Source organism: Spodoptera frugiperda, chromosome 25, assembly GCF_023101765.2.
Source record: "Spodoptera frugiperda isolate SF20-4 chromosome 25, AGI-APGP_CSIRO_Sfru_2.0, whole genome shotgun sequence".
Classification (NCBI taxonomy): Eukaryota; Metazoa; Arthropoda; class Insecta; order Lepidoptera; family Noctuidae; genus Spodoptera; species Spodoptera frugiperda.
The window spans coordinates 7614273-7637708 of NC_064236.1; the positions used below are offsets into that span (position 1 = coordinate 7614273).

Genomic DNA, 23436 nt, shown 5'->3' on the forward strand with positions numbered 1-23436 from the left:
TCACCACAATTTATTTTACATATTATACCTATAGAACATTTTCATACATAGGTGCAGACTTCGTAATGTGTATGTTGCGGTAAATCTGATTAATTGAAAATTATTAATAATTTTGCTAAATTATTAATAATTACCACACGTTTTGGTAAATGTGAATAATCGATCGAAATTTATCACTTTTAGTAATGATTATTAATAATTCACGACACATATTGGTGAAAGTAATAAAATAAATATAAACCCTATGTTTTTTGACCAGTATGTATTTATTTATAATATTAAACACCGTCTTACGATTATATTAATTAGAGATCACACAAACAAGGTTACTTGTACTTGCTTTAAACCGAAAGGACAACAAATTCACATATTCTGCGCGTAAGTGCGGCTCTACGGACGGCAAGTAGGGGTAGCTCGCCACCCGACGAGATCACCACAGGCCCAGTAGGGCTGATGCCTGATCCGGAGCTGCGGACTACCTAGCGGGTTTACCGAGGCTCCGGCTCGAAAATCAGGAGTAAGAACGGCGTGGTTTTTAGTTAGTAAAAGTCTGACACTCCCTCTCACCTCGCTAAAAAGGGCAGATTTATCACAAAATTAACAATTAAATTCTTTTAAAATCAAATTACCATGAAACTTATGCAAAAAAGTCTATCGTGGTACATAAAATTGTAACAAAAATAAAATTAAACAATTATAGTTTCATTAACAAAATCAACACGAATCCTAAAAGCAATAATCAATAATCACATTAGGTTTGCCTGTAAATCTTCTGTAGCACCTATAAATGCATCAAATTAAAAATTTAAAAGTATTATCATAGAATTCAACAAATATTTGTTGTGTAAGTACAATATATTGCCTTTTAAATTGATATATAATATAATTGATAAAAATAACATCTTGGCCACTTATTACATTTATCACTACTAGGGTAAAATTATTAATAATAAGCGACAAATGTGATTAATTTATCACTTTTACCTCGAGTTTCGGTAATTATTAATAATAGTAGATAATTATTAATAATTTTCAATTATTCACTCTTACCGTAACATGTACATGTACAACGGTTATTAAGATGTCAAAAGGCAGTGTGACCCTTGATTGTAAAATAAATTTACTTCTTATTGTTCCCTCTTATACAAATAAAGAATGTCTTTAATACTCATATTTAGGTTTATCTTACATATAACGTGAACACTGGGCCCGCCAAGAAAAAGCAAATAAAAATAACAACATTTTTCTTCCGAAAATAATACTTTTTACGACTCCAGTACATCACTAAACATGAAATTTCATTCGTTTAACGCCATTTAACTCGTGATATTGTGTGGAAATGCATATTTACATAGTATGTCTTCACGGTCGAGGCAAAAATAATAATATTAATGTCATCGTATTTTTAGAGTATACCTTGTTTCTATTTGACTGTGCAGAATCAGGATTATACTCGGAAAAAGTACGAGAAGGGAGTATAAGACTCTTACTGACTAAAAACCACCCCGTTTCTACTCCTGCTTTTCGAGCCGGAGAACCGGGAAGCCCGTTAGGTAGTCCGCAGCTCCGGATCAGGCATCAGCCAGTAGGGTGGCCCCATCTGTGGTGGTCTGACGGCTGTTAGAGAAGCGCGCGGGGCGCGACGCGCCGTTCGCATGGGTCTGGTTCTGGTCGGGCAGCAAGCTACTCATGCTAGTTGTCCGCAGACCCGCACTTACGGTGGTTGGAGATCATCGCACGATCCCGACGCTCGAAGATCTCGCGACGGCTGGGGCATGAGGAGGTTCGTTCGTTACCTCACGCGCCCTGCCTCCTACTTGACACGTGTCGACCACATCCCTGAGGAAATGGTGGTGCTCATGGCCATGGAGCCCATGTAGAGCACATCGCCACCGTATGCTTCACCGTGTCCTCCGGGCGGTCTTGGTTTGCAAACTTGATTTTTGGTGTAGGTGTATTTTGTATTGAAAATAATATCTTAAATGGAATATAAAACATTTATATACCGATTTATCGTCTAAAGTATAAAACTTTTATGTTGCAATTGTTAATATGGTATAAAAATACCAAAACCATTTCTTTTATTTTACATTTTTCTATTAATGTCTTTGATATTTACATGTCCTTAATAAATAAATATGTTTCTGGGTTACATAATTCACTCGCTTCTTACTGTGATTTCATTTACTGGTCTACAACTAAGGGCTAATGAAACTTCTACGGATTTGACTACAGAAAGTACTATAAAAATTACTCCAATACCTGAAATAACTGTACCTACTGACCTTAGTACTGAAGCTACTGAATTAACAACAGAATTTACGGAACCTACTTTTGATGCTCCAGAATTTACTGCTGATGCTACGGAACTTACTACTGATGCTGCTATAGAAGTTGAAAATGAAAGGGCCTCAGAGACATTCACATCAACACAAGTACAAAATCGTGCAGTTCTTATGGGTTCGTGTTTAGCTAATTTATCTTTAGCCATTCTACTTCATACTATACATACCTTTAAAATAATGCGAATGCAGTTTTCTTACTAGTGATCGTAAGACCCTTCTAATTATAGAAGTAAGAAATTATTAATACTTTTTAACGGACTCTATACACGCGTACGTACGTTCCAAAATTGTGATAAACTACCGTAAGACGAGCAACAACGTCCTCAATATATTCCGTTATGTTAACTGTCAAAGCATGGCGTTATGACTAATCCTTTCTTAAGAGGAAGACCTTTGTTTGAGATTACTGTGGATGATCACTATGATCAGACCCTCACTTTTCGAGTATACAGATCATCTGATGGTAAACAATCAGCGCTGCCATGGACACACGTGGGGTGACAAGTAAGTTAACCGGGCTATTGGTTTTTTTTTATGAAACATGCCGGTAATCGAGCAGACGTATTACCTGTTGGTAAGCAATCGCCGCCGCCCATGGACACTTACAGAGGCTTTACAAGTGCGTTACCGGCTTTTTGGGAGTTAAGAATTTAAGGGTTGTTGTTCGGGAATGGGGATGGGGAAGATTGGGAAGGGGGGAATTGGGCCTCCGGTAACCTCACTCACACAACGCAAGCTGTTTCACGTCGGTTTTCTGTGAGGCCGTGGTATCACTCCGTTCGAGCCGGCCCTTTCGTGCCGAAGCATGGCTCTCCCACACTTAAAAGATTCTCCGATAACCTCAAGTAACATGGAGAAAAACATAACAAGCGTTGTTTAATATCAATTCTGTGAGCTCATGTTAACACTCCGATCGAGCCGGCCCATTCGTGCCAAAGTGTGATTCTCCAACCACTCCATTTTAGTGCTGATCCTATATTCTTTAGAATCAAACGCATCGACTTTTTACACGACTGCGCCAGAAGGAGGGTTATGTTTTTCGAGAGTATGTATATATGTATGTATGTATGTATGTATGTATGTATGTATGTATAATTGTTTGGCACGCTCTACAGCCTAAACGGCTTGACGGATTTTGGCTTGAGAGGTGTCGTTGGATTCGTATTTACTGTGAGAGTGACACTGGATATATCAAAATAGTAAAAAAAACAAAATGGCGGATTTTTGGCGCCAAATTTGAATATTGCTCACTCTCTAGCCGGAACGATTCGATGTATGTCAGCTTGATAGGGGTCGTTAGATTCGTATTTACTGTGAGATTGACACTGGATATATCAAAATAATAAAAAAACAAAATGACGGATTATTGGCGCCAAATTCAAATATTGTTCACTCTCTAGCCTAAACGACTCGATGGATTTCAGCTTGATATGGGTCGTTTGATTCGTATTTACTGTGAGAATGACACTAGATACCTATAATTATCAAAACATAAAAATAATAAAACTAAAAGAAAGTAAAATAAAATAATGTAATTTAAAAAACTAAAAAACCCGACTGCGTTTCTTCATTATATGAAAATGAAAAAACCCTAAAACAAGAAAGTCATCGTAAAATTAAAGCAGTCGGGACCCATTCTAGAAAGCAAGCCGTATGTGCCCTCACTAAGTCTTCATATTTAGAATGGGTCCCGACTGCTTTAATTTTACGATGACTTTCTTGTTTTAGGGTTTTTTCATTTTCATATAATGAAGAAACGCAGTCGGGTTTTTTAGTTTTTTAAATTACATTATTTTATTAAATAATTTGTTATCTGGTTATCATTATTGTGACTTATTGGCTGACTGACTGAGAAATTCAGTTAGTCAGTTCTCACATGGAATTTTGAGAAGTTAGAACGAGTTCTTGGATTCCATCCAAAACTATGGGTTAGGGCAATTTGCATTAATTTTAGTTTTTCTCTTCAGATGATTTGACAACATTTAATGATTCAGTGTATTGTAAATGGCAACCAAATTCACATTCGTGTGGAAAAGGCGGGACAGAACGCAAGTATGTACAAACATTAGGTATTTATTTAATTTCTGAGGGTTTTACAAAAGTTTGCTTTTAATTAAAGTACCTCATTTGCAGTGCAATGATTGCATTTCATAAATATTTTGTTTCAACGAATTAAAACGAGCCCACTCAACGTCAATAGACGTCGCGGCAGGCCCAGAAGGAGATGGCGGGATGAACTCGATGTCTATGAAAAGGATAAGCCGCAGCAAGCTCTACAAAGAGACGAGTGGACGGAGGGTAGGGAGGCCTTTGCCCTGCAGTGGGACGACCATGGCTGAAAATAAATAATAATAAAATAATTCAACGAATTTCAACTACTTAGTACGAAGCAATATAATTCTTAATGCAAACAGACTTCGTGCTGTAACGGTTTTTGAAATATATAATTAGTTGCTAAGCAACATTATAATAATGCATTTTTGGTACAGGAAACATTTTAGCAGTAACGTGTACTAGTTAGATTCAAAAATTAAAACAAAATAAATGTACCTTCTGAGTCAACTTCTATTATATTTATTTCAGCATACATCAAAAATATAAAACATATTTGAACTTTAAAACGAAAGCGTTGTTCCGTCTGGCTCTGGCCTATCTTGGGATGTCCTTGTAACTTGCTATTTCGCTCGACTCGCTAGTTTCATGGAGATTTTTATTGGTCAGTGAACATGCACCGCTGACATTTTGGGTCTTACCTAACCAATCTTCGTCGTATTTTCAGGTATTATTTCGATATACAATTGAACCAATGTGTTCGCTTTCTTTACGCACACTGTAATCACTCTTACAATATGTTCGATACAAAACGCCAGTGCATGGAATCATGTGAAGGTATAATATATTGTGCAACATTTTTTGTTTATGAGAAAACCTTAAAATCCCAGCAGAATAAATTTAAGCGTCATGATCTTCCTGATGAGTGAAAAGTGAAAATATCAGCAATTGGTAAATAATGTAACTTAAATGAACGTTTATTTATTAAAGAGAGACATACATCCTGAAATAATGCTGACCATTTTGTAAATAATTTATATGATTATCTTTGGATATTTGGAAACTATTTACAAAATACAAAAAGTGTCAAGACACTGGTTTGGTTGACAGCTCACTTGACAGTGTCTTAACGATCTGGGCTTGAAGTTAATTCACGAAAAGAAAGCATTTGAAATCTGCGTACCCAAGGACGAAATAATTGATGGGACATGGTGATCCTTAAATTGTAAAGAGTAAATAATGAAAAACTGTATTCACTCTGTTTGTCGTTACTCGTAGAGCAATTATGACATTGAAAAATATTAACTGACGAAAAATATTTCTATTGCAGATGAGTACAGTCATCCAGTTACAAATGTAACAGCCAATGTTATCTGCAGATATCAACCTGACTTTGGAAACTGCCAATTTTATAATCCGATGTAAGTAATGTTTAAGCACTGTTTCATATAAAGTATAAAGACGTTATTCTACACGTGGTCTAATAACTATAATTCTACTAGCAAACCCGGCGACCTCCGTTTCGCTACCAATGATTTCCCTGTTTTCTTGCTTTTTTGCCTATTTCTGTTGAAGTTTTCCTAAATTTTCTTTGACCTTTCGGTTCGAAATCGGTTCGTGCAATCTGGAGTTATAGCAAGGAAAACCCGACTTATTTTTATATAATAAACACCGTAAAACTAATTGATTGACATTCTAATGTTATGGTGATTCTACATCTGACAAATTGCGCACGCTCACGACGTTCTGCTCGCCAATAAATTGTATCCTTAGTACGAGTTTTATTGGTTGGTTCATTCGAACCCGCCAATCAGAGCACCGAGCGCGCCCTTGGTTTGATCTCCTTAAACGTTAAGCAAACTTGTATTACGGGTACTTTTTGTGACCACCATTAGAATTGAAGAAGAAATAGATGATGCTGCTTCATAAGGTGCTCCCACACAGCAGTTATATAACGTTAGAGACTGATTTAACATTTGTATTTAAACAAATTATAACAGTAGTTGTAGAGGATGTTACACGCTATTGCAAATGTTATATTGTTACACATTGTTGTATAACGTTATATAACTGCTGTGTAGGAGCACCTTTATAATTTCTAGAAAATTCTCATAAAAATATTGCTTTCAGGTGGTATTTCGACATCGTTGAAATGAGGTGTAAAGGTTTTTCATATAGTGGCTGTGCGGGCAATGAGAACAGGTTCAGCACGATTGAGGAATGTTTAACTGTGTGTGGTACTGCGGTGATACATGATTAATAAATAATAAACTATTTTCATGTTTTTGTTTATTTAGTTCTCGCAACTTGATTACTGGAAGTTATCAGGTTTGAGGTAGGTAACCAACACGTTAGTGGACAGTAACGACCACAGGCGTCTAGATAGCCTAAAGTGACACAACAGTACGCCTGACGACGTATCAGTTTTTAGTTCCATAAAATCGGTACGCCTCACAACGACTGATTTTTCATACTATTGTAAAGAACGGCGTGTTTTACTGTACGTAAAAAGTATTGTCACTACATTATCTGCACTATGTGACACTACGCCTGTGGGCAATGTACGAAAAAAGTACCTAGTATCTTAGTAGCTGCAACTTGTAAGATAGTACTGTCCACGAATGTGTTAAATTTGTAAGGGAAGGTAAATTAGTAAGATGTTTGCTAGCTTTGATTCTTACCAACAACAATTGCCAAAAGTAGTATTAAAAAAAATCGCAGCAACCTTTTGTAATTGCTTTTAAAATTAATAGGATGCTGATTTGTTTGGTTTCCTAACCGACTGACTGCACGGTTGGTGCGGTGGCTGCGCAACTGGCTGCCGCGCAACGGGTAGCGGGTTCGATTCCCGCACGGAGCAACTCTTTGTGTGATCCACAAATTGTTGTTTCGGGTCTGGGTGTCATGTGCATGTGAACTTGTATGTTTGTAAACGCACCCACGACACAGGAGAAAATCCTAGTGTAGGGCAACGTTTTTATTAAAAAAAACCAACTTCTTGTTTGCCTCCTATTACATAAAAAATCTATTTGAATTCGGTTTTATACAGAATATAATAATCAAACTGTTCAATAGCTACCACACCTATTTAATTACAGTAGGTCTGTCCAGTTAAATTCACCAATGCATATTGCACGTCCACCCAATTTCATGCTCCTGTCGCCTTTAATAAAGGCATACTGTAACATATTATTTCATAGAACATAACTATCATAAACGTGTACATAATATAATTATCTCTACATAATACATATTGAATTTGATATTGAATCACATTTAGGACAATAAAGAGGTTTTCATTCATCATTTTCATTACATCGTTTAACTAGTAACACGAAAATGAAATGAGTTAAGTATAATGGATATTTAAAGAAACATATACGTAATACGTAGAAAAGTATACGTAAAAAAATTATATAAAAATGACAATATCAACTGTAAATGTGATACGATCATGATTTAACTGTTATTGTTTTATCTATTCTTGATTCCATTCAGTACACTTAGTACGAGTTTACTTTACGTTTAACGAAATCAAAACGTGAGCGCTTTTAGCGCTCTGATTGTTTGGTCCATTCGAGCCTACCAATAAGAGCACCAAACACTGGATTTGGTTAAACGTAAAGCAAACTCGTACTAAGGATACAGTTAAAAAGTACACTTTATGTGTTTGGTTTTCCACACCTTACAACTGTTACCACACCACACTGTATAGTCGAACTGTACAGTTAAATCGTAAGGTGTGTAACTGCTATAACAGGGTTTGCTGTAATCTCTATATAGGTACGCATGAGAGGAGTTTTGGGGGTCCAAAAACATAGATACATTATTGATTTTCATGTACAGGTACATATGTAGAAGGGAAGATGTCTTACAAAACTTTCGATACAATAGTCTATCATTAGGGAACCAAAAGAGAGGAAGACCCCAATCTTCAGCTTCCGGACCAGTCTTTGATTAGTGAAACTGTAATCACCACATATATTTATTTAGGCGTTAGATTGACAATAATAGTTATTGACGATCAAGGAATGTTATCTCCTCCTACCGAAATCTATTTCAAATATACAATGTGATAGGGTTGAGACTTCTAACCCGTTAAGGCTGAATTCTACATAAATATATTGAATAATATATATTCATATTTGTATATTATAGTAATTCGTTTAAGAATAAAATTATGACAAAAGACTAAAAAGATTACCTAAAGTTTAGGTACGTTCCTTGGTAGGAATATAAAAGTAAGGTTAACCCACTTCTGCGGACTGCCTAGTGGGCTACCGGGCTTCTGGCTCGAAAAACAGCAGTAGGAACGGGGCGATTTTTAGTCAGTTCAGACTTCTAAGAATTCATTGGACTATTATCCACCCTCCAAAAAAGGAAAGCTTAACACACTTAGTTACTTACAACACACTTATCTTTTTTTTGAAAAAAAGAAATAGGGAGATAAACTTACAAACAACTTCTTTTATAATAGTATACAATCGCACCGCCCATGGACAACAATTGTCTACGTTGCTGGCTTTTTAACTGGCGGCCTGCATCATAAAAGAAAACAAAATATACCAGGATTATTTTGTTCAACCTGGTATTTTAGTACACAAAATGTTATCCATGAGAAATATCTGCACCACGTTTGAAGTCAAAAGCTTTTTTCTGTAAACACCCTATCTGCAATCAATTCCAAACTGCGGGATTGCAGTTACTCATGCGGATTGTTTAACATTTTTAATTCGTGGTAAACTTCAGTTCGGCTTAAAACACTGCTATAGAAACTGCATTAAACCAGTGCATTTAAATGTGCTTAGATCAGATGTAATGGATGCGCTTGTTTACTGAACATATCTAAAATTAATTATGTTACGATATGTACATTTGTGATAAATGACAGGATCAGGGTGCTTTTCCACTAGAGATGTGCTATGTAGCTATGTTGCGAAGATGTAATAACTATGATGTGAAACTATGCAACCGTTTCCACTGATACTAAGCTATGTAGCTGTGCGAGGAAGTATCGCAGCTTGGACGCATCTATAGCACGCATCTTTGTGTAAAAAACATAGCTTTACTGAGTCCGTTTCCACCATGCTATGCTATGGTACACCCAATGAATATGATTGGTGAATATCAAACGCATCCACAGCAACGTAGCAACGTATCTCTGGTGGAATAGCATCCTGAACCAATGTGACTGCACTTACGATTAAAGTGACACAGGGTGAATAGAATTCGGGATGTGAATAATTACCATGTCAAAGTCAAAGTCAAAGTCAAAATCATTTATTTCAAATAGACCAGAAAGGCACTTTTGAACGTCAAAGCAAATATAATAATATTAATAACGTCTGTCTGTCGGTCAGTCCTCTAGTGAAGCTATTTGCTCGTTCCAAAGTGTAGATTCCTATGGAGAAGAACGAGCAGGAAACTCCATAGGTTACTCTTTTTCAATCAGATTTACAATACAATTCTTGGTTACATTGTTTCGATTACTTCAACTATGTGAGAAGAATGTAAAACTAATATACAGTCGAATAGATGTTCAGACATTTTCCGACCATTTATTAACCCCTTGAATTCTATTCACCCCTTTTTACGGCATTAAAATACCAATGCCACTATGACATAACCAAGTATTGGGTGAGGAAATAGAGCGATTTGTATCGGACCAAGTAAGACTTTTATTGGCCAAATCTTTCACCGGCGGGATTCCGTCAGTGACAGCTGTAGTGCGGATAACTTTTGTTCTTTAATCTTTATAGTTTTATTGTGAACTATGTTTCACTAGTCAATGCCCTGTATATAATTTTGAGATAGTTTGTAATGTATACGGCCATTAATTAAGTAATCCTTTCCTAATTTACCGTCGTACTCAGAGTCATATTATTAGAGATGTAGCAAGTGCCGATCTCGTCAAAAATATCTATATCTCCCTCTGCCAATCTGTGTTAACATACTGCATACAGGCTTGGGGAGGTATTGCCACGACACACCTAATTTCATTGGAGAGGGCACAGAGATCTGTAATAAAGGTTATGTTGAGTAGGCCTATCAGGTACCCCACGGAGAAACTTTACAAAGAGTCTAAATTGCTAAGCATTCGCCGTCTTTACATAAACGCTTCTGTAAGTGCAACATACAGGCAGATGTTAACCTCCAATGCATACCAAAATTCACTGGAGAGAAGAACCTTTAGAGCCCATGTACCTGCAGTTAAAACCTCATTTGCACAAAGATTTTCGGTTTACCTGTTTCCACATTTGTTCAACAAAATCTGTAAGGTCTGTAAATTCAAAAATGAAACCGCACGCGAAGTAAAGTCGAAAACCAACAAGTATTTGGATAATTTAAATTATCACGAAGTTGAACAGTTGTTAAGGTCTATTCGATAGTAAACTTAATGCTTTTCACACTCGCACACCAGGCTGTTAGATTCATACACACACTCACATACACGCACATTCATACACATACACATACATTCACACATATCCATACATATACACACGCACATTTATACACACATACACTCATATTCACACACTCACCTAATTACCTCATTTTATTTGAAATTCCTATATTTTTCTTTTTTTTGTATTTTAGGTTTTCTTTGATAATTACTATTAGACTAGTCCTAAGGTAAACGCTGTATTATTGACAACCGCGATACAGGCTGTGCCTAGTGCGGTTGTCACTGTGTAAATTGGAAAATGTATACATTGAGTTGGTAATAAAGAATTTTATTATTATTATTTTTTTTTTTTATGTAATGGTCACTTACCCAATCCTTAGCAATTGTTTTCGGAACAAAATTGTTACTAAAGAATAGTTTTAAGTAGATATGCTTTAAATGTCTCTGAGTGCGGCAGTGAAAGTTTAAAATAACCACTTACCATTTTTTTACACAACACACGGCAGTAGCACATCGTTATAAATACTGGAAATTGTTTTCAATCAAGTCTTTGAGTTTTTTAATAACAACAATTTACCTATTACCCGCTTTAGTAGGTTTTTAATGGAGTGAGGGAAGTATTTAATTGAATGCTATGGACTGTTGGAACTGACGAGATCAATTACTAGATCAGATAGATAAGTTTACATACTCGAACCAATTATGAACTCATCCGCAGCGATTGTTTTGTTAACTAGATTGTAGTGGAATAACCGAAAGTAGACCCCCATATGTGATCATATTACATCTGTTATGGTGCTTTTCCATCAGAGATGTGCTATGTAGCCATACTATGAAGTTGGAATATATAGCTACGCTGTGAAACAATGTGACCGTTTCCACCGATACCAAGCTATGTGTACCAATGAATGTGATTGGTGGAAGCCAAACGTATCCACAGCAACGTAGCTTAGAACATCTCTGGTAGAAAAACACCCATACCCCGGTGAAAGAAATGCCTGAGACGGGGAGAGGGGAGAGAACTGGACGCCTCCCTCTCACTTTTAGCTGCTTCCTTAGCCAACATTACATGTTCGCAGAAGGAAGCGACCAAGTCCTGTTAACCATGGTTCGCACGATAACAGTGAAAGATCATTCCCGACGAGCACTGCAATGAGTTCAAGGCGCGGCTTCGCCTATAAAGTACATTCTAAGAGCGTATGCTGCGCCGTATCCTCCAGGACGTCACTGAAGTGATGACACAGTGACGTCTGCTCCCGACTTCTCCCGTACTTCCCGGAGCAGCCATGTCCAGAAAGAACCTGTGTTAAGCCATAGTTAGGACATCATGTCCCCGACCGATCAACGCTTCCAAGAAATAACTCAGTTTACAAAGTCAAAGTCAAAATATTTTACACGAACAAAGTTCAACAAACACAACTGATGTACTTTATAAAGTACAATATCTGTTTTAATTTCCTAATTCCGAGAATAATGCGTAATTAATTCCGTACCCACTTTACAATTAACAATAGTCTTAGTTACAAAGGCTGTGGGCTGTGATAGTAAATTCGGTAATGAAAGCAATTTATACTCGTGTTTCTATGTTGGTACTTTAGTAACCGGTAAACGAGTAGTTTGTCCTTTGTTTTCATTCATAAGCGAGCAAGTTAATTTGCAATATACATAAAACGATGGTGCTTTACGTAAACGCTTGGCGCGTGAATTAAATTCAGGTTATTTTTTCAATTATCTCACGATTCAGGACACGACGCTCGCTCTTTTAATCTATACTTACTTTAACTTTTTTGTGCATGTTTGTCTTTCTATCACGTTGAAAGAGAATGATGGATTGACTTGATTGTGTTTTTTTGTGAAGATAAAATGAAGGTTTGAAAATTGTATCAATACCTATCATGAAATTCGCGTAGTATTTCGTCATTGGCTAGGTGATATTCTTTTACTGGATGGTAATCTGTGGTACACAGTTATCAAGACCATAAAATGATCAACAAAACATTCTTCTTGACCGTCTCGTTGGTCACGTGGTCTTAAGTGCGACAACGGCGGCAAAGTATTGCTGAACTTTTTCAGTTTATCGATTCTCAGTATTAGCACGGACTCTAGGATCGTGCCCAGTACATGGCAATAAGCTCACTCCCTATTACATGGGACTTAGAACATAAATGGTGAAAAGTAAAAGTATATTGTACCTCTGCCTACCTCTTCTGGGATAAAAGGCGTGACGATACAATTCATCTTCATTAATATCACATCACACATAGCCAATAAGTTAATATAACCTTTAGCACCAGCTACCCTGCTAAATTTAGATCCAGCACTTTAGTATGATATAGTAGAAGGCCCGCCTACTTATTTCATTACGCATCATAATACGTTCAAAGTAAAGGCATATTTCCTATGTTAATGTAGAAATTAATTAGTTTAACAGCAAGACCTCTTTCAACCCTACCTCCCTTACGGCTAAAGCCGACCGCACGAGTTGTAAATGAGAAATGACCGGAATCCGCTAAGCCGACATAATTATATTTATCCGTATGGAATCCTTTGGTGTCCGTTTTTATCATAGAATCATTACGACTTTTAAGTATAGGTAATTAAGTTTTACCACGTTGTGTAATTAACTAAGTTAATAATTGTGGGTTTGTAAACCTTGTTTCTTCGATTGAGCACCTAGGTATACATAATAGGGCAGAGAAGTAATTTTTACTCTAATGTCCGTCTTGTAGATTATTTTAAAACATTATACACTTATTTTTTATTTTCTTACGGAAACAAATACTTTCGAAGATATATCGATATGAAACATAACGTGACGTCATTTCTAGGTACGTTTTATACGTAGAAATGACGTACCTATTTGCTCCAAATCCTAAACCTTGATTCGTTTTATCTAAGTTGATATTGTTATCTTATATAACAAAGTAAAAAAAATACATTTCTAATATTTTTTTCATTGCTATAAATAAATAGTTCTCATACCTAGTCATCATCCCTATTTTAATTTAGTAGGTTCTTTTATCAGATAGGGATTTAACAATATAATGTTGTTTTTGTACTGTAACTATTTCTAGGCGTTAAAATTCCCTGAATAATGTTTTAAGAAAAAAATATATATATCTATCAGTGAACCTGATTGGTTATAGTACTAATCTACCTTCTAGTCTTTCGTTGAAGTAGTTTAACTAACGTGCACAGACTTAGAACACACTTGCGTGGGAACTCCAAAGTTAATGTCACGAGAGCTGCTATTTACCTGATTTACCGGATGTTGCCATAAGCAAATAAATGCTCCCATACTTGTAAAACACTGCTAGTAATTGGATTAAAGTGTCATAATTCTTAGTACTAAGCCGTGTCTACAAGTACTTACTAAGTTTGCCTCCCGGTTTCGTCTCGTTCCCCAGTGACTAAAAGATGTTAAACAGCTTATTCTACCCTTCAGAACTTAAAGCTAGTATATGTTGATAATAACTGCTTTGTATAAACATGTAACTTGAAGAATATGTCTGGGCAAAAGATAATAATAGATAAAACTATACTAAATTTCTAGAAACTAATTGGACGAGGAGTAACTCATAATTCAAAGTTGAAGGTTGTGAATTTTTAGTTCAGGCAAGGTTCAATTCCAAAAGCCTAATTTCACACACACATCAACAGCCTATTAATGCCTACTCCTGAACCAAGGCCTCTTCTCGCAAGGAGAAAGGTTAAGCATTAACCACCATGCTTGCTCAATGCGGTACAAATTATTAGCCCAGGTTTCTTAACGATGTTTTCCTACACCATATGGTGTTTAAAAAAATCTCAGAAAGTACATACTTACCTATAATTCGGAAAATGTTACATTAGTACTTGCCGATGGTAGCTTCCGTAGACCCTCATACACGAGAAGCGGGTTTTTTAAACAAAAGCTGTCAGGTCATTGATGGTTTTTGAACAAAAACGGTTTCCACAGACAGGGAACCATAGCCGTGTAGATAGCATTGAAGCTACTAACTAAATGATGTGCAATGAAAAGCTGCAACGAGACTCGATAAAAATGAAACAAAGCAACAGAAAACAATCAGACATTGGCCGTTATTCAGATTGTTTGCGGAGAACAGAATGAGTAAATAATACAGTATACAGTACTAGGTACCTACGAGTCTTTTCAAAACATTCTATCAACATGGTTTCCATTCTGAGCGGGTTTTCCGCCTCCACTACATTTTTTAGATTGCAAAAGAGCAACAAGTGTTGGTTTGTTTACACGAAATTGTATGGTTTTATCTAGCAATGAGCGGATTGAGCTACCATTTAAACAAGCCAGTGAGGGTTAGACAATAGACACGCCTGTTCACATGAAGTTTGTTTTTCTCAATCTCCTCTGTTACTGTGATTCATCTACTCGTTTTTACTATAAGCATGCTTTGTAAACAAAACTCATACACATACACATGCACATGAGAGCCTCAAATCGTTTCTGCATTAAATTTTACTTGATTCTAGAAGCCCTGCACTCCCTGCAGTGTAAAAACTGAAGATAATATATCGATCACAACGCCATTTCGATACCAAATTCATATTTGATCAGTCTGCCATCGGAATCTCGTTATGATGATTATTTTCAGACCTTTCAGTGCAGTCTCATCTTGTTGATATTACCTATCAGTTCCGGTCCATTTTCCTGACTTTCGAATAAAGATTAATTTTTAATCAATTACTATACGGCACGGACTTAATTAAATTTCTCGTTGTCACTGCGAAAAGCTGCTTTTGTAAATTTTAATATGGGTATATTATTGGGTCTGCTTTTTTAAGGTTCCATGCATCAAAGGTAGAAAGGAAACCTTTCATTTAATTTGAGGTCTCATATTTGTAAAGATATTTAATACTTTAATCTTAAAATTATCTATCGAACAAAATATAAGCTATATTTATCTAATAATAAATTTTTCAATTACAGTTAATTATAAAATTCTTATTTTGCTATTCATACAAAAATTACGATGCCGCCTCCGTTCCATAATTATTGACCTAATTAATTTCAATGGTACTCGCCAAAATTTTAATATAAGAACGTTTGCGGATTGGTGGGTAAATTAAAATTAATTCTCCAAAACGCCATATTCGTTTGAGAACAGCTCTTGTTTGTTGACTTTATCTAAAGTACATTCTCAACAGTTAATGTGAGATTAAGTTTTACAACGTGAATGCGAATTGCTTCTGTTTCATTTGTATGTGTGTAGTTTGTACAATGGGATATTCCTTTCTTCATATGATACAACTTTGTGGTAACACTTTACTTTGAAATGGGAACTGTTTTCTTCAATTTAAGTTCTGTTGTTATAATTATTGTAAAGGAGTTCTGTCTTCTTGTAAAACAGTTGTAAAGTCACATATTATACTTTTGTTCCTTGAAGTAAGTAGTGTCATCGACACGCCTTTTATCCCTGAAGGAGTAGGCAGAGATGCACAGCATGGCACGTAATGCTACTATCTAGTGAACACCCCCACTCTTCACCATTTGTGTTAGTCCTATGTAATGGCTGAGCCTATAGTAGTTTTTTATTTATTTACGAATTGGAAATAATTGAAGGATACAGCCGCTATACTTAATATTTTTTGCACATTTCTTACTGCCGCTCTTAGAGACATTTAATGATAACGCAAAGTATTCCTTAATTAATAACGATTTTGTATCGAAAACCATTGCTAAGAACTTTACAAATTCAAATAAATGTTGTACAAGTTATTTAATTGTCTAATTACCGATATCACTTGTATTTTCCTTGGATTAAGGCCACCACCAAGCCTTTACCTCTCACAAAATATTTACAAATTCAATATTAAATATATCAGACTAAATAAGAAAATGGTTTGCAACAAAGCTGTTTGCTGTTTCCTGCTTAGCAAATAACATAAGCATGAGTCAAAAGGAGGTCAGATTAAATTCTCGCGGCATGACTGTGGACTCGTAAGTGCCATCAATAAAATGCAGCCCGCTAAACCTTACAATGTTACTAGTACCATGTAGTATGGACTTCGGTTGCGGTCAACGACTAATTTCATATTAGTCCATTGAAATGTTACAATTTGAGGGCCGAATTATGCATTTTTTAGAGGACGCAATTTTATTTTTTGATCATGTAGGGGGGGTCAATAGAAGCTTAACTTGAAGTTTGTGGGGTCGCCACCCTTGTCCCTCGGCCGCCATCTTGGAAAAAGGGATGGAAACACTTTTTTTGCTATATCTCGGAAACTATGCATCGTAATAAAATTTTTAAAATCATAATTTGTAGAAAATTATTTTGCCTACAAATATGTTTAATAACTTTTGCCCTAAATTAACAATTAAAGAAGTTATAAGTAAAAATGTGAATTTTTTTAAATAAAATTTTCTCTTTTGCTCTATAACTTTTTTTTTACATTTTATAAATAAATGGCTTCAGACCAATCCTGTAGAATATTTTTCGAGAATTTTTTTTCCCTACAACTGTTTTCAATTTCATTCATTAGAAATTCAGTCACAGCGCTCCGAAGTTAACCGGGTTCGTCAAATTAGTCCAGTCAAATAAGCTTAAATTAGGTAAGAATCTCGGAATGCGAGATGACCAGCTGTAATTTTGTAAATACTTGTATATTGACACCCTAAAACTTGTCTCAAAACCATGGTATATATGGTGAGGTGTAAGCAACTCTTAAAATTCAGGGTCAAAGGTCCCAAAAATCGTTCTTTTGCGGTTTTTTGGAAATAACTCATTTCCTATGGGTTTTTGATATTTGTATTCATTATCAATATTGTAGAATACAAAATTCTCTACAACTTTTGTCTAAATTTTTTTTTTACTTGGTGAACCGTTGTCGAGTTAGAGGGCGGAGAACGCACGGTCAATTTTCCACTTTGGAAGCGTCTATCTTTCAAACAATTGAATTTGACGAAAAATGGTTTTAGAAACCATAACGTCTTTTTTAATGTCCTATCCATAACCAACCATCACGGATAGGTTAGCTGAAAAAAAAAATGTCTGATGTGATGCTGTGACCGTGCGTTCTCCGCCCTCTAACTCGACAACGGTTCACCAAGTAAAAAAAAATTTAGACAAAAGTTGTAGAGAATTTTGTATTCTACAATATTGATAATGAATACAAATACCAAAAACCCATAGGAAATGGGATATTTCCAAAAAAACCGCAAAAGAACGATTTTTGGGACCTTTGACCCTGAATTTTAAGAGTTGCTTACACCCCACCATATATACCATGGTTTTGAGACAAGTTTTAGGGTGTCAATATACAAGTATTTACAAAATTACAGCTGGTCATCTCGCATTCCGAGATTCTTACCTAATTTAAGCTTATTTGACTGGACTAATTTGACGAACCCGGTTAACTTCGGGGCGCTGTAACTGAATTTCTAATGAATGAAATTGAAAACAGTTGTAGGGAAAAAAAATTCTCGAAAAATATTCTACAAGATTGGTCTGAAGCCATTTTATTTATAAAATGTAAAAAAAAAGTTATAGAGCAAAAGAGAAAATTTTATTTAAAAAAATTCACTTTTTTACTTATAACTTCTTTAATTGTTAATTTAGGGCAAAAGTTATTAAACATATTTGTAGGCAAAATAATTTTCTACAAATTATGATTTTAAAAATTTTATTACGATGCATAGTTTCCGAGATATAGCAAAAAAAGTGTTTCCATCCCTTTATCCAAGATGGCGGCCGAGGGACAAGGGTGGCGACCCCACAAACTTCAAGTTAAGCTTCTATTGACCCCCCCTACATGATCAAAAAATAAAATTGCGTCCTCTAAAAAATGTAAAGCTCATGTAACATTTCAATGGACTATATACGGAACACGAGATAAGCGGGCTTGTATTACTACTCGCCAGTATTTCTTTGTTAAGCTCGAAATTCAATTTCGAATGTGGAATTTCATTGTTTTTCTTGTTATTGTGCCAGTACCTACTAACTAAGGTTGTTGGTTTGTTTGTTTACTGTTCTTGTGTGATTTACTTTTAGTTTGTTCTATTTTCAAAATTTGCAAGCAAGGAGGTTGTTTAGGGACTTATAAGTTTTATAGCACTTTAAAGATTGTGGTGTACCTATGTTGCGATATAACACTTCGTATCATTATATAGAACAATGTGTAAGTATAGATATAGGTATATACTTACTCATTATTTATTGGTATTTTATGCACATAATATAAAAATACGACATGTCGAATTACGCCGTAAATTTCTCAATATAAACGATTCATGCTAACATAATTACTTATTTTCCTTAATAGAACCCGTAATTATGAATTAAGGACATTTTTTAAATTGCAAAGCTCCTGATTCATTCAATTCCGGGAATGTTTTTCCTGTGTCACCATTAATTTTGTTATAAAAGATTGATACACTTTCCGTTACTTACCTCCAGAAAATAATTAGAAGACTTGTTTAAAATTTATGTTGAAGAAAGTAAATTGTTAATTTGTTTGTTTCTTAAATTAGTTTTCGTCGTTTCACGGAACGTGATAATTATTTATTTTGATTTTGTCAAAGGCCACCAATACTAATTGTACAAATTCGATGGTGACTTTTGTTTCTTAATTGTCTTTGGTTTTATGTACCAACAAAATATTATTTCTAAAAAGTTTGTAATAAATATAGATAAACAATTTGAAAAATATATTTAAAAGTTACAGAGCATGCTCTGTATTGTATTGTTATTGTTAAAATAATTATGAATTAAAAGAACTGTGCGCCTGACAGAAATGTTAATGCAATACCATTAACGGCGTTTTCCAATTAATTCAGTGTTGAGTAATATTATTCAAAATTCATAAAAATACGGAGTCACGCACAAGCACGGAGTCTGGAATTGTGCCCAGTATATGGCAATAGGCTCACCCCTATTACACGGAATTTACAACATAACTTGGAGAAAAGTGGGTATACATTGAATAGTAGTATTACGTGCCATAATTTACACCTCTGCCTACCCATTCGGGGATAAAAGGCGTGACGTTGCATTGTTATATCTGTAAAGGTTTGTTTAAGTAATATATTAAGCAGATCTTCCTCAAACTGAAGTGAACCAAGGACCAAAGGAGATCAGACAATACGTCGTTTAAGATATTCTGTCTGCTTATGACAGTTTACCATCGAGTTCGCAAGTACTTAGGGAGTACCTAGATTAAGATTTAGTACTTGGGAATCAAGAACTCAGCTCGAATCACTTCATAAAGCGTCAACGCGAAATAATATTATGTATGTTGTTAATTTCTTGTTCGATTTAGATAATACATTGTATTTTTTATAACTGACCATTATTATTTAGTACTAGCTGACCCGGAAAACTTTGTACAGCCTCAAATATTCTGTTCTCATATTTTAAACCTACCCTGGACTTCTATAACTAATTCAAGACCAAAATTAGCCAAATCGGTCCAGCCTCGAGTTTTAGCGAGACTAACGAACAGCAATTTATTTTTATATATAGAGATAAAAGTCATACTTATGTCATAGTGTTTTGTCAGCCAGAGGGGGTCTGGTGAGCTGTACCACTGGTATTAGGCACCTCACCTGTATTACTCCATGGTGTCTGTACACCAGTCTCTATTAAGTGTTTATTTTTTATATGACTCTGTACAATTGATGATGAGATAAAAAATATATGAATAATTATATTATTAGATATAATAACTAGATCCAAAATCGAATTTCGTCATCGGGCACCCAAAAATCCTAAGAAAAAATTACCTTTAAACAAACACAAGGCACAATAGATTCGACAGTCATCAGTATACTACGAGTAAATAAATTTAAAAAAACAAAAGAATCGGAGTACACGCTGACTACAAAAGAATTCAGCTTGTATTTCAAAAAGATTAAGGAACTAAATTAAATGCATTGCGAAGCTAAGAAAAGTATTGAGGAATAAGTGCCTTGAGAACGGACGATCCCATTTACACAGAGAGAAAAGGACTGGATAAAAGTAAAGAAAATTAGCAATATCAAAAAGCTATTTGTTTTATTGTTTCACCCCTTGTCCTGGGACGGGACAGGGCAAAACAATAAAAGTTGGGTTAGCAAGGATTTCTTCAATTCGATACTATTTGCAATCATTGTTATAGGACCTACCTACGGATAACGCTGTCTATTGGAATTTTCCGAATTATTTTATGTTAAACTTGCTACTAGTGTTTTTTTTGCAACTTCACGCCTTTTATCCCCAAAGGGGTAGGCAGAGTACGGCACGTAATGCTGCTATACAATGTGCACCCACTTTTCACCATTTGTGTTACTAGTCCCATGTAATAGGGGGTGGGCCTATTGCCATAAACTTGGTACGATTCCAAACTCCGTGCTACTACTGAGAAAAACTTAGTAATAATACTTTGCCCGACCCGGGAATCGAACCCGAGACCTCTTGTCCAACAGTCGCACTTGCGACCACTTGACCAACAAGGCAGTCTACTACTACTAATAGTATATATAAATCCATTTACTTATATTTAGGTATGTCATTTCTGTGTAGGTAATAATTCCTTAGATCACTGCGCATGACTATATATTGTAAGTTGATTAACAAGTGATATGTGTGAGCCTATTGTTAACAAAGGCAGGTAAACTTGTGTGCTTTCATTTTAAATTACATTTAAAGTTTACATATTTTTTACAATAATGATTAACACTTAAATTGCTATTTTCGATTATGACTGTACATTGTATTAAGTTAACTATTAGTTAGTTTTTCATAATCTAAATTTTGTTGTTCTCTGAACCTTCATCGTATAATGAAAAGTCGTGACTTAACAAAAACAAGAGTTTATTTGAAGTAAATATATTAAGAAAAGCTCTAATTAACAATTGAGAAAACAGTAGAAGTCCTCATACGCTGCTCATGAGCAAGAGTCTGTCTGTGACTCAAAACTAATAGAGTTTTTCTCAAAACATTTACGTAAGTTAACCGTTTTAGTTGATTAAGTATGCCTTACAATAGTTATTAAGTCGTAAGTATAAGTCAATATTCGATAGTTACTTATTAAGTCGTAAGTCGGCTTAAGTGTTATATGGCGTGCCGAACTTCTTACAAAATTGTACAGTAGTGCATTTCAAATATTGACGACACTTTAAAATGCACTCAGGCGATCGCATCATAACCGCATACATTACAACTTAATGCATCGACTGTTTTCCACGCAAAGTGCTCTTTCTTGAAGGTTGAAACTATTACTAAAACAAACTTTAAGGCACACTAATAATTTGATAATAATTGTTTAGTGCAGCAAAGAATGAATTTTAACAAATAGGCACTCAAGCATGTATGTACCTAAGTACCTATTTGTTTAGAAATGTGTATATACACCCTTATTTTCAGATACTCATTACACATCTGTTGAGTTATGAAATTCGAAAATACGTACATACATAGGATATAAACAGACAATGGAACGAATTTTACAAACTTCTTTCGTTTCATCAAGTCATCAGTCTTTGCATGCATGCTCGTCGGTAGAGGGTACTTTTAATTTAGCCCTTCTTTAATATATCATTTTCTGTCTATCTGGTCGTCTCGTCCGTCTGGGGCGCCCTCTACGGACGGCGAAAATAACTTAAATAAAGGATTATTTTGTATCTATGTTATTTTGGATGAATAGTAACTAAGATCCACTACAAAAACTATTGATCCAGACTCAAAAGTTAATCCAAGTTACTTCAACCTAGATTAATTTCGATTGGAGTTTTAAGTTCTTAACAATTCTCGCCGATACTCAATTAGATTGTGTTGAAACACTTAAATAGTTCTAATGCTATATTTATATTCTTTTCTTTTCTATTGAACTTTCGACAAGCATGCATGGAAAGACGACGAGATAGATGACTTTTGATGAAGCGAAAGAGGTGTGTAAGATTCGTAGCAATTGGCGTTCCATTGTCTCTGCCTACCCCCTAAAAGACAGGCGTGAGTTTATTTATCTTATGCCTCTCTATTTTGCTCTCCATCACACCATTGCTTTAGACTTAACATTTCATTTTATATTTAATGGGTCGACGTTTATTTTCTATTTCATTTTCATTTTAGTACATATCTTAATCTAATCTAACAGTAGTCCTCAACATCAGTACCGTGTGTTTCTACCATTTTTATTTCAAACCAAGATGTCAAATGTCCCATATAACCCCAGGTTGTCGGTGTTTACAAAAATACTCTAAGTGAAATCGCGGTCCAAGGCTGAACATTTTCACTTTAATTAGAACAGCTGACTCCAATTTTGTTAATTAAAGATGGACGGAAAGAGTCATCTCAGCTGCTTATTAGGGATTAAAATGCTCGGGGAGTGTTTTTAATTATTTGTTTTTACAACCATCTTATCGATGTTAAAATAAGTAACATCATTTTATATTTTAGTCTCATTTTGTACTCAGGCGTAAAATAAATTATTTAAATACAAACTATAATCTACCCCTATTTTATTTTTCATCCCGATCCCTTCAGCCAATTTGTTGTGATTGTGTAACAAGCATGGAAAAACACACAAACTCAGAAAAAATTAAATTTATGATATCAGTACCTAAGATGAATGCACCAATTGTGGACCAATTAAAGACAAATCATGGAGTTTATTACACTAAAAAAGAATAACAAA

At 35.2% G+C, this 23436-nt stretch overlaps 1 protein-coding gene across 1 annotated transcript; it reads left to right on the forward strand.

Annotated features, from left to right (window-relative positions):
* The first annotated feature begins 58 nt into the window (after positions 1-58).
* LOC118268306 (actinia tenebrosa protease inhibitors-like) lies at positions 59-6677 on the forward strand. The gene is made up of 5 exons (XM_035582747.2): positions 59-2460; positions 4313-4397; positions 5125-5234; positions 5728-5818; positions 6528-6677. Exons 1-5 carry the CDS (start codon positions 2139-2141, stop codon positions 6655-6657), a joined length of 738 nt encoding a protein of 245 aa, XP_035438640.1. The 5' UTR covers positions 59-2138; the 3' UTR covers positions 6658-6677.
* Positions 6678-23436: the final 16759 nt, after the last annotated feature.